The following is a 13276-nucleotide window of genomic DNA, read 5'->3' on the forward strand; positions in this document are numbered from 1 at the left end:
TGACACCACCCTTATGGCAGAAAGTGAAGAGGAACTAAGAAGCCTCTTGATGAAAGTGAAAGAGGAGAGTGAAAAAGTTGGCTTAAAGCTCAACATTCAGAAAACTAAGATCATGGCATCTGGTCCCATCACTTCATGGGAAATAGATGGGGAAACAGTGGCTGACTTTATTTTTGGGGGGCTCCAAAATCACTGCAGATGGTGATTACAGCCATGAAATTAAAAGATGCTTACTCTTTGGAAGGAAAGTTATGACCAACCTAGGCAGCATATTAAAAAGCAGGGACATTACTTTGTCAACAAAGGTCTATCTAATCAAGGCTATGGTTTTTCCAGTAGTCATGTATGGATGTGAGAGTTGGACTATAAAGAAAGCTGAGTGCAGAAGAATTGATGCTTTTGAACTGTGGTGTTGGAGAAGACTCTTGAGAGTCCCTTGGACTGCAAGGAGATCCAACCAGTCCATTCTGAAGGAGATCAGTCCTGGATGTTCATTGGAAGGACTTGTGTTGAAGCAGAAACTCCAATACTTTGACCACCTGATGCGAAGAGCTGACACATTTGAAAAGACTCTGATGTTGGGAAAGATTGAAGGCAGGAGGAGAAGGGGACGACAGAGGATGAGATGGTTGGATGGCATTACTGACTCAATGGACATGAGTTTGTGTAGGCTCTGGGAGTTGGTGATGGACATGAGGCCTGGCGTGCTGTGGTTCATGGGGTCATAAAGAGTCGGACACGATTGAGCGACTGAACTGAACAAATACAATGGAAAATAAGCAAACCAGAATTGATTCCAAGAAAAGATTAGTATAGCTGACAAACTCCTCACAGTGATGACAAGGAAGGAAGGAAGGAAAGAAAGATAGAGGAAAGAAAGGAAAGAAAGAGAAATTAGTGATATCTGAATTGAAAGGATGATATTACCACAAATTCTACAGACATTAAAAAGATATTAGAAAGATATGATGTACAAACTTACCAAATACTTTAAAAAACATATTCAGTTCAGTTCAGTCACTCAGTCATGTCTGATTCTTTGCAACCTCATGGACTGTAGAACACAGGCTTCTCTGTGCATCATCAACTCCTAGAGCTTGATCAAACTTATGTTCATCGAGTCAGTGATGCCATCCAACCATCTCATCCTCTGTTGTCCCCTTTTCCTCCCCCTTCAATCTTTCCCAGCATCAGGATCTTTTCAAATGAGTCAGTTCTTCACATCAGGTGGCCAAAGTATTGGAGTTTCAGCCTCAGCATCAGTCCTTCCAATGAATATTCAGGACTGATTTCCTTTTGCATGGACTGGTTGGATCTCCTTGCAGTCCTCGGGACTCTCAAGAGTCTTCTCCAACACCACAGTTCAAAAACATCAATTCTTTGGCACTCAGCTTTCTTTATAGTCCAACTCTCACATCCATACATGACTACTGGAAAAACCATAGCTTTGACTAGATGGACCTTTGTCAGCAAACTAATGTCCCTGCTTTTAAAAATGCTGTCTAGGTTGATTATAGCTTTTCTTCCAAGGAGCAAGTGTCTTTTAATTTCATGGCTGCAATCACCATCTGCAGTGACTTTGGAGTCCCCCAAAATAAAGTCTGTCATTGTTTCCATTGTTTCCCCATTTGTTTGCCATGAAGTGATGGGACTGGATGCATGATTTTTGTTTTTTCAGTGCTGAAATATGAAGTATGAAATTTAAATGTTGAATATGAAAACATATTAAATACACAAATTCCTTGTGAAATTCAACCTAACAAATATAACATAAGGAGAGATATATTTGATGACTGTAATAGGTTAAGTGAATTAAATACATAATTATAAAATTTTCCATAAAGAGTCTCTAGAAACTCATAAATTCCCTGGCAAAGAAATCTTTCCAATTTTATACACAAATTTATTTAGAGAATAGAGATGGTTGGAACTGTTCTCAACCTGTTTTATGAAGTCAGTAACAACCCTGAAACTAAAATCTGAGAGGAACATTGAAAAGAAAAGAAAATAGTATGTATCATGAATGTCAATGGAAAAATTGCAAACAAAACATAGCAAATATAGTCAAGCAGTATATTAAAAAGATAACATATTACATTCCAACCAACAGTGTGGGAGGATTCCCTTTGCTCCACACTCTCTGTAGCATTTATCATTTGTAGGTTTTATGATTGGCTGCTCTGATTTTTGTAAGTTGATAACTCATTATAGTTTTGATTTTCATTTCTATAATAATTAGTAATGTTGGGCATCTTTTCATTTACCTGTTGTTTATCTAGGACTTCTTTGGAGAAATATCTATTTAGGTCTTATTCCTATTTTTCAATTTTTTAAAATATTGAACTGTATGAGATACTTGTGTATTTTGGAAATTAATCCCTTGTTGGTCACATTGTTTGCAGATATTTTCTCCCATTTCATAGGTTGTCTTTTCACTTTATGAATGGTTTGTTTTACTGTGCAAAATCTTTTATATTTAATTAGGCCCCATTTATTTATTTTTGTTTTTATTTCCATTATTTGAGAAGATGAATCAAAAGAATTTTGTTGTGTTTTATGTCCAAGAGTTTCCTCTAGGAATTTTATAGCATATGATCTTACATTTAGGCCTTTATTTTGAGCTTATTTTTTTGTGCATGGTGTTAGACAATGTTCTAATTTCATTCTTTTACATGTAGCTGTGCAGTTTTCTCAGCACCATTTATTAAAGAGCCTTATTCATATTTATATTCTTGCCTCCTTTCTTTCATATTAATTGGCCATAAGTGCATGGTTTATTTATGAACTTTCTATCCTCTGATCCATTGATCCATTGATCTATGTGTCTGTTTTTTTGTGCCAGTACCATACTGTTTTTGTTAGTGTAGGTTTGCAATATAATCTGAAGTCAGGGAGCATGATTCTTCCAGATCCATTCTTCTTTCTAAAGGTTGTTTTGGCTATTTAGGGTCTTTTATGTTTCCATGAAAATGTAATATTTTGTTCTGTTTTAGTTCTCTGAAAAATGCCATTGGTAACTTGATAGGAATTGCATTGAATTTGTAGATTGCCTTGGGTTGTATGCTCGTTTTAAAGTAATGAGTCTTCCAATACATCTTTCCATCTGTTTATGTCATCTTCATTTCCTTTCCTCATTGTCTTATAAGTATTGGGGTACAGTTCTTTTGCCTCTTTAGGTAGCTTTTGTTGTTAGTGTATAGAAATGCAATAGATTTCTGTATATTAATTTTGTATCCTGAAACTTTCCCAAATTCATTAATGAGTGCTAACAGTTTTCTGATAGTACATTTAGGATTTTTTATGTGTAGTATTATGTCATTTGCAAAAGTGACAATTTTACTTCTTTTTTTTTCAATTTACATTTCTTGTATTTCCTTTTCTACTCTGATTGCAGTGGTTAGAAGTTCTAAAACTATGTTGAGCAAAAGTGGTGAGAGAGGGCATTTTGTCTTATTCCTAATCTAATAGGGAATACTTTCAGTTTTTCACCATTGAGTATGATGTTAGCTGTGCGTTTGTCATATATGGCTTTTATTATGTTGAGATATGTTTCCTCTATGGCCACTTTCTGGAGAGTTTTTATCATGAATGAATGTTGAATTTTATCTGAAGCTTTTCCTGCATCTATTGAGATGTAAGTTGTGCGTCTATTGAGATATAAATATATGTAGCCACTATGGAGAACAGTATGAAGGTTCCTTAACATACTAAAAATAGAGTTACCATATGATGTGGCAATCCCACTCCTGGGCAACATACCTGGAGAAAATTCTAATTTGAAAAGACACATGTGCCCCAATGTTCATGGAAACACTATTTGCAATAGCCAAGACATGAAAGCACCCTAAATGTCCCCTGACAGATGAATAGGTAAAGAAGATGTGGTATAAATATATATACAATGGAATATTACCTTGCCATAGAAATGAATGAAATAACGCCTTTTCATTAGGTCGTGGATGGACTTAGAGATTATCATGCTAAGTGAAATAAGACAGAGAAAGATAAATGTCACACAATGTCACTTAGATGTAGAATCTAAAAAATTATACAAACAAACTTATTTACAAAACAGGATTAGACTCACAGACATAGGAAATAAACTTATGGTTACCAAAGGGAAAAGGGAAAGGAGGGATACATTTGGAATTTGGGATTAACAGATACTACTATGTATAAAACAGACAACTAACAAGAACCTACTGTATAGCACAGGAAACCATATTCAATATTTTATAACAACCTGTAATGAAAAAGGATCTAAAAAAGAATAGAATATATATATTCATGTATATAGCGGAATCATTTTGCTGTACACCTGAAACATTGTAAATCAACTGCACTTTAATAAAAAATAAAAAATTTAAAAAGTATATATATTTCGAAATAAAAGCTTAAAAAGTTTCAGAAGTATGTGCGTTAAAAAAGATAACCTACTATAATGAGCACATTTTGGGGATGCTAGATTAACCTAATAGTAGTCAAAAATCAATGGGAAATATATCTAAATCACAATGAGAAAACACTTTATCCATTAGAATAGCTGTTATAATAGCAAAACAACAAAACCCAGAAAATGAGGAGTGTTAGCTAGGATGTGGAGAGATTGGAATCCTGTAAGTTGGTGGAAATCTAAAATGGTGTAGATACTGTGGAAAACAGTGGTTTTCCTCAAAATAAAATTAAACACAGAATCATCATGTGATCCAGCAATTCTTCCTCTAAGTATATACCCAAAGGAATTGAAAGCGAGGACTCAAACAAGTACTCTCACCCCATTGTTCAAAGCAGCATTATTCACAATAGCCAAAAGGCAGAAAAATCCAAATGTCCATCAGTGGATAAATGAATAAGCAACACATGGTATATACATAGGTGGAAGATTGTTCAACCTTACAAAGGAAAGGAAATTCTGACATGCTCCAATAAAGATGAACTCGCTAAGAGTCGGGCACGACTGAGCGACTTCATTTTCACTGATGACATCAAGTGAAATAAACCAGTCACAGATATTGCATGATTTCACTTATATGAGACATCTAGAATAATCAAATTCATAGAAACAGAAAGTAGAATGGTGGTTGTCATGGACTAAGGGAAGGAGAAATAGGAGTTATTATTTAATGGCTATGGAGTTTCTGTTTTGGAAGATGAAAAAGTCCTGGAGATGGATTGTGGTGATGGTTACACAACAGTGTAATGTTCTGAATGCCTGTGAACTGAATTTGCACTAGAAAATGGTTAAAATGGCAAATTCTGTGTCATGACTACCACAATTTTAAAATTTAAAGAATCAATGTAATTCATCAAATTAATAACATAATACAAATATAAGATCATATCAATAGATTTATGAAAAGCAACTTACAGTGTTCAGCATTCAGTAATGACTATAATTCTCAACAAATTAGGAATGTAAGCACACATTCTGAATATGATAAAAAGCATTTACCAAAAAATCTGCTGGTAACATTATTAAGGATCAAATGCTAAATACTTTTCCCTCTGAATTTAGGAAAATGAAGTAGATGTCCATTAATACTTTCAGAGCTTCCAAGTATTTTTACTAGAGTTCCTAGTCAGTGCAATAAAATAAGATAAAGAATTCCTAGTCAGTGCAATAAAATAGGATTCATGTTGACATATGGCAAAACCAATACAGTATTGTAAAGGAAAAAATAAAAAAAATTTTAAAAATAAGATAAACAAACTTTGTGCATAGCAACCTGGAAATGGAGAATAAAACCACATGATAATATAACTGTGAATGTAGAAAAAAAAAAGCCTAAAATCTCACCCATCCCTCTAGAACCAAATAAAGTTAACAAAGTAGCTGATATATAAGTTCTATATACAAAAGTCTATTTTGTTCATAACTACTAGTATTAATCAGTTAGAAAAATAAAAATAATTCTTATTCAATGGAATAAAAAAGTCATTTTCCTAGGAATAAATTTTACAGAAGACACAGACAACTTCTACACATCAAACTATAAACTTTGCAGAGATAAATTAAAGGAGACCTAAACAAATGAGTAATATACCATGTTCATGTATTGGAAGACTATAAATGTAAGCTGTCATTTCTCCTTAAATTGATCTCTAATGTAAAAGTCTAGCAGGTTATTTGTATAAAAATTGACATCATTGTTTTAAAATTTATATAAAAATGCAAAGAACCTAGAACAGCCTAGAAACAATCTTAAAAACAAGAATGTGTAAAGCTTAGAGTATGGAGTCATATTGATGGAGAGAGACATAGACAAACTGTAGAGAGCTGAGAGTCTGGAAACAGATTGATTCATATAACATCATCTGATTTATAGCAAAGATTACATTCAAATTCAGTGGGGAGAGTATTAACAGTCTTTTTGACAAGTCAAATATATTATATACAAAGTAAACCTTGACTCCTGACTCATTATAATCAAATTAATTTACTGCAGAGACACAAACATAAAGGTAAAACAATAAATGTTGTAGAGAAAAAAGGATAATTTCTTTATGACTTTCAGATATGTAGTGATTCTTAAATGAGAAAGAAAAAGTCTAATTAAACATAAAAGGAAAGATTGATGAATTTGGCCTACTCTTTGTGAGCCTATGGACCGCAGCCCACCAGGCTCCTCTGTCCATGGGATTCTCCAGGCAAGAATACTGGAGTGGTTGCCATTTCCTACTCCAGGGGATCTTTCCATCCCAGGATTCAAACCCTTGCCTCTTGTGTCTCCTGCATTGGCAGGTGGATTCTTTACCACTAAGCCACCTAAAAAGCCCCATAGCAATTAAAAACTGCTCACCGAAATAAACATCAAGAGAATAAATAATAATTCCCTTTTGACTGGCCTTAGAGTTCAGTTTTATCTGGCAACCCTAAACTGCCCCATACTAGGTGGACACCTGAAACATTCTATGGAAGGTTATAAAGCTTTCAGAATTGTTTGTTTGTTTACTTGTTTATTTTTTGAAAGTAGTGATTGTGAAAAGACTCCACTTGAAGGACATCAGATACCAAAAGAGTAAGAAAGGCCATTATTTAAGTCAAATCATTAAATATGAGTTTGTAAATGGGGCATGAGAAAGGTATAAATTGACATTAAATAATTCTGGAAATTCTGATTCCTTTAGCATCACATTTCACATAATATAGGGCTTCCCTGGTGGCTCAGAGGTTAAAGCGTCTGCCTGCAATGTGGGAGACCTGGGTTTGATCCCTGGGTTGGGAAGATCCCCTGGAGAAGGAAATGGCACCCCACTCCAGTACTCTTGCCTGGAGAATCCCATGGATGGAGGAGCCTGGTAGGCTACAGTCCATGGGGTTGCAAAGAGTCGGACACAACTGAGCGACTTCACTTTCAGTTTCACATAGTAACAGTCAGTCAGTTCAGCCCCTCAGTCGTGTCCAACCCTTTGCGACCCCATGGACTGCTGCATGGCCTCCCTGTCCATCACCAACTCCTGGAGTTTACTCAAACTCATGTCCATCTGTGATGCCATCCAACCATCTCATTTTCTGTTGTCCCCTTCTTCTCCCACCTTCAATCTTTTCCAGCATCACAGTCTTTTCAAATGAGTCAGCTCTTCACATCAGGTGGCCAGAGTACTGGAGTTTCAGCTTCAACATCAGTCCTTCCAATGAACACTCAGGACTGATTTCCTTTAGGATGGACTAGTTGAATCTCCTTGTAGTCCAAGGGAGCCTATGATAACAGTAAATCAGATAATTTTAAATATAAATGGAATATGCAAAGCCATGTTAAAATGTATTTGTAATTTTTAGAAAGACATGACTTCTTGCCACAGACTTAAGCACTGGCATTAGAATCATCTAACACAGCATGCACTAAACATTCACTAGTTGCCTATTTGACAAAGAGAGAACCACAAAGATGGTCTCAGGACCCACTAAAGATAAGAACAAAACCAGACGACTAGTGTGGGCTACTATATGTGGCCTGTGTTCTGCAAATGCATGCACCCTTATACCTTAAGAAGAATGGATGTGAAATTAAAAAGGAATTGGAAAAAAGTTTTCCTCATCAGACAATGAAGATTATACGAGGAATAGAAATTTCTATACAGCAAAGCTTCTTTGTAGCATTTCAGACTTGAAATTTACTTGCTTGTACCAGTGGACAACAAATAGTTCTCTGTAAGTGTGTGTGTGTGTCTGCATGTGCGTATATAGAAAGCTAGAGCAAGTCATTATTTACATCAATAATCAAGTCACATTTGTTTCAGTTTGTCTGTTTTGCATTAGTTAAGAACATGGCCTCTAGATTCTGAGCTGCCTAGTTTGATTCAAAGTTACATCATTTAATATGGATGACTGAGTTATTTTTATTAACCTCTTTCGTTCTCAGTTTCCTTGTTCATATAACCTGGCTGATCAAACTCTACCTTATACATAATAAGGTATGATGTCAATAATTAATGGGAGGGTGAATGTAAAGTATTTGAGTTCTGAGACAAATTAAATGTTCAAAACATGTTTGATATTATTGTTTACCACATATTAATGAAATCATTTTATAAGCTTAGGGAAAAAAGAATCTTTGTAAAAGAAGTTAAGCATATTTGAATGCATAAAAATTAACATTCTATCAAAAGAAGAAGCCTATGGTACTAAAAGACATTCTAAGAAAATATACAAGTTGGAATCAGCTATGCCAGACCAAATTGAATGTATTTATTGGGCTCACAGTGGAAGAGATGCTGAATTCTTCATTTTATTTTATTTTATTTATTTATTTATTTATTTTACTGTATTGGTTTTGCCATACATTGACATGAATCCAGCACCGGTGTATATGCGTTCCCAAACATGAACCCCCCTCCCACCTCCCTCCCCATAACATCTCTCTGGGTCATCGCCGTGCACCAGCCCCAAGCATGCTATATCCTGCGTCGGACTTAGACTGGCAATTCGATTCTTTGAAATCCTCATTTTAAATAAAACTGTTAGCAGCTGTGATTAGATCCTTTCCCCCTCAGCCTTCTAACAGGTGATAAAAAAGATCTGATACTATTATTCTAACACATTGAACAATACATAAAAGAAATTCTGAGGTCTTCAAGGCAGGAGAGTGAGACTTCATGCTTTTGTCCTTGTGAGAAATTCCAAAGTGTGTTTGATGGACAGACATTTCCTCCCTTTCTTGTAGGTGAGACATGGATGACTCCCTGGATATCAAGTAAAGGAAGCACCAAGAAATTTACTTACAAACATAGGGATTCATGAAAGGAGGGGAGACTGACCTGTCATTTCTCTGTTTGGAAACTTTTGATAAATTCTATTTCTTTCAGATTGGTTCATGGTAATGTGTATTACTTGATATAGTAACAAAACATTTTATTTTGAATGTAATGAAAAGTTAATGGAACTTTAATAGCAAATGCTTTATTGTAGCTATTACCATCTATCACATTTGCTGTCCACAGAGCAATACCTCATTATTCAGAAATGAATATTGAGCAGCAGTGAAACTGATCTATAATTTCTTGTGATATAATGTGTATACAAATATGAATGAATAGAAAAAACAGATAAATAATTTGAAAATGCATACTTGATGAATTGTATGTCAAGAATGGCCTATTGATATGCATTTAAAATGATTTAAACATAAAATGGTTTTTCTCGGTTGGCTAGTTATCCTTTACATTCTCCAAAAACCAAGTGAAAAACATCTCAAAATACTACAGGTGCTCAAATGTTTTTCTCCTATAAGAAATTTTAAAATATTTTGATAATAGAACTTAAATGAGTGTATTACTATAGAAATGTATCATTAAGGACATTTAGGAATATTCAGTTTCAGTGAGTTATTTTTCAACTGCTAACCTAAGGACTCTGATGCTGGGAGGGATTGAGGGCAGGAGGAGAAGGGGATGACAGAGGATGAGATGGCTGGATGGCATCACTAACTCGATGGACGTGAGTCTGAGTGAACGCCGGGAGTTGGTGATGGACAGGGAGGCCTGGCGTGCTGCGATTCATGGGGTCGCAAAGAGTCAGACACGACTGAGCGACTGAACTGAACTGAACTGAACCTAAGGAAATGCAAGATTCCTTCAGGGAATAAAAATGTTGCCCTGAGCACTTAGATCAGAAGAGGTATCAAGGATTGGAAAGGATCCACAAAGGAAAGGAAGAAGCCACTGACCATGGCTTCTGTCCAGAACCTAACTTCACATTTGCAATTCTGTCCAGAACCTAACTTCTGTATGCTTATTTTAGAAACAGAAGTGCTTTGCCCCGGTACTTGTGTTTTTGTCCTTGTGTTTTTCAGGCAGTATGCCTCTACCTGTAGCTGTGGGCCCTACTTAAATCCAGAAAATGGTGGATAGCTTTGTTATGCTACTCTAGGACAGAGGAGTCTGGCGGGCTACAGTCCATGGGTTACAAAGAGTCAGACTTGACTGAAGCAACTGAGCACACACACACACACACACACACACACACACACGGAGTGGAATTCTCCACAGGCCTAGTTCCCAACTTAAGCTCCCTGTAAGAGAAAATATCTGGGATAGCTTTAGCCCCATTATGATGACTCACTCATTTATCTCCCTGTAACTTTAACCTGAACTCATTATCCAATGGCCCTATGAACTTATGACCTTTGTCCTTCAAAGATTCAGGAAATTTTCTGCTTAGGAAAACTATAGCTTTCAGTGCCTTTTGCAAACTCAGCTACAAATTCTGATATCTAATTTACACCAAACTCACCTTAATACGCATATATGAGAACAAGTAGGAAATATTGATGAATATGTTCTAAGCAAATTTTTACAGTGTCACATGAATATTTAATCAATGTTTTGCCTCTGAGAAGATTGAACTGAACGATCCATTGTGTAATAGATCTATATTATTTTTTCTTTAGTCCTTTCTGATTAATTTTTCCAAATTTAACATTATGAGCAGTCAGAAAATTCCTAATGTCAGTGATGTGATATCTTGCTTTATGTATTTCTCTTGCAATTACTTGTCATTATCTCTTTATTCTGCCTTCAAAAACATTGTAAATACTTTCCCAGTGTTCTTTGCAGAGCTGCTTTCACCTCCTTGTTCCTTAGGCTGTAGATGAGAGGATTCAGCATGGGAATGACTACGCTGTACAGCACAGAGGAGACCAGCTCCAGAGAGCATCCTGAGGTTGGCATGAAATAACGGAGAAAATCATTATTTTTTAATAATGTTCAAAATAATAAACATTATCATTATTTGGTTATTATTAATAATAATAATAACCGTTATTATTGAACCAGAGAACAAGATTACTGTGGTGAGGCGGGAGGAGCACATAGAAAAAGCTTTGCTTCTGCCAGAGATAGAGGTGATGCTCAAGATGGTGGAGACTATGCAGGCGCAAAAGAAGATTGAGAGGGAAGTTACAAGGCCGTGTGGAATGAGGGACCAGAGCATGGCAATGAGGTTGGTGGAAGCATCTGAGCAAGAGAGAAGGAAGACTGAGGGCAGTTCACAGCTATAGTGTGGAATGATATGGGTATCACAGAAGCCCATTTTCGTTGCCAGAGGGGCACTGATGAGTGTGTTCAGAATGCCCAGGCTCCATGAACCCCACACAAGCAGTGCATACCACTGTTCACTCATCACCTGGCCGTAGAGTAGTGGTTGGCAGATGGCAACACAGCGGCCATAGGCCATGACTGAGAGTAGAGAGGCTTCAGTCCCTGCAGTGATAAACACAAAGAAAGCCTGAGCCAGACAGCTCTCTACAGAGATGGTTTTCCTGTTAGAAAGGAGGTTTTCCAACATCTTCGGCACAGTAACAGAGGAGAAACAGAGGTCTAAGAAGGAGAGGTGACTCAGGAAGTAGTACATGGGGGTGTGAAGGTGAGAATCAGCCTTGATTACTTGCATCATTGTCATGTTTCCTGTCAAGGTCAGGAGGTAAACCAGCAGGAACAGCACGAAGAGCAGAGCCTGGGTATGGGGATCACTAGAGAGCCCGAGGAGGATAGATTCCATCATGGTGCTGTGGTTTCCCAAGGCCATTTACAGAGACTTGTCCCTAAATATGATAAAGAAAAGCATGACAGTGAACTTTCTACTATCCTCCTCCAAGCAGTTTTCATACTGCACTGATTGTCTTTTAATATCACAAGGATTCAACTTGGGTCAAGGTTTGTGTCAGTCTCATGGAACATAGAGAATAAGATTCATTGCTAATTTTTTAAAAGGCAGTAGTTCAAAAGAGAATATAAAAATAAAGGTAAACAATTGAAACAGAGTGTGATTAACTGCAATGGGAACTCTGATTTAGAGAAAAATTGGTGATATCATCTAATTTAAGGTAATGGAGCAAAATTGTTAAGGATAAGTATCATTTCTCTATGGAGGCATGGAATGGAAGCAATTTACACTGAGGTAGCTGTGTAGACCTTCAAGGCCTGCAAGACCTAGAATTGACACCCCCAAAAGATGTTCTTTTCATCATAGGAGACTGGAATGCAAAAGTAGGAAGTCAAGAGATACCTGGAGTAACAGGCAAGTTTGACCTTGGAGTACAAAATGGAGCAGGGCAAAGGCTAACAGAGTTTTGCCAAGAGAACACACTGGTCACAGCAAACACCATCTTCTAACAATACAAGAGATGACTCTACACATGAAAATCACTGGATGATCAATACCAAAATCAGATTGATTATATTCTTTGCAGCTGAAATTGGAGAAGCTCTATACAATCAGAAAAATAAGACTGGAAGCTGACTGTAGTTCAGATCACAAAGAACTTATTGTAAAATTCAGACTTATATTGAAGAAAGTAGGCAAAACCACTCAATCATTCAGGTTTGACCTGAATCAAATCCCTAATGATTATACAGTTTATGTGACAAACATTCAAGGGATTAGATCTGATAGACAGGGCCTGAAGAACTGTGGACGGAGGTTCATAACATTGAACAGGAGGTAGTGATCAAAACCATTCCCAAGAAAAAGAAATGCAAAAAGGCAAAGTGGTTGTCTGAGGAGGCCTTACAAATAGCTGAGAAAGAGGAGAAGTGAAAGGCAAAGGAGAAAAGGAAAGATATAACCATCTGAACGCAGAGTTCAAAAAATAGCAAGGAGAGATTAGAAAGCCTTCCTAGGTGAACAATGCAAAGAAATAGAGGAGAACAATAGAATGAGAAAGACTAGAGATCTCTTCAAGAAAATTAGAGATACCAAGGGAACATTTCATGCAAAAATGGGCACAATGAAGGACAGAAATGGTATGAACTTAACAGAGGCAAGAGATATTAAGAG

General features: G+C 36.4%; 1 protein-coding gene across 1 annotated transcript; it reads right to left on the reverse strand.

Moving 5' to 3' along the window:
• Nucleotides 1-11016: 11016 nt before the first annotated feature.
• On the reverse strand, nucleotides 11017-12025 carry LOC138436332 (olfactory receptor 8S1-like). The gene is made up of 2 exons (XM_069581957.1): nucleotides 11263-12025; nucleotides 11017-11183 (listed from the first exon to the last, which is right to left on the reverse strand). Exons 1-2 carry the CDS (start codon nucleotides 12023-12025, stop codon nucleotides 11017-11019), a joined length of 930 nt encoding a protein of 309 aa, XP_069438058.1.
• Between the last annotated feature and the right edge of the window lie 1251 nt (nucleotides 12026-13276).

This window comes from Ovis canadensis, chromosome 3, assembly GCF_042477335.2.
Source record: "Ovis canadensis isolate MfBH-ARS-UI-01 breed Bighorn chromosome 3, ARS-UI_OviCan_v2, whole genome shotgun sequence".
Classification (NCBI taxonomy): Eukaryota; Metazoa; Chordata; class Mammalia; order Artiodactyla; family Bovidae; genus Ovis; species Ovis canadensis.

What these genes read in the sequence shown, in the direction of transcription:
- LOC138436332 (XM_069581957.1), bottom strand. Translation starts at nt 12,025, where the DNA reads ATGGCCTTGGGAAACCACAGCACCATGATGGAATCTATCCTCCTCGGG. An exon ending in CTTGTTCTCTGGTTCAATAA is followed by an intron (nt 11,184 to 11,262) that starts TAACGGTTATTA and finishes AAAATAATGATT; the next exon opens with TTCTCCGTTATTTCATGCCA.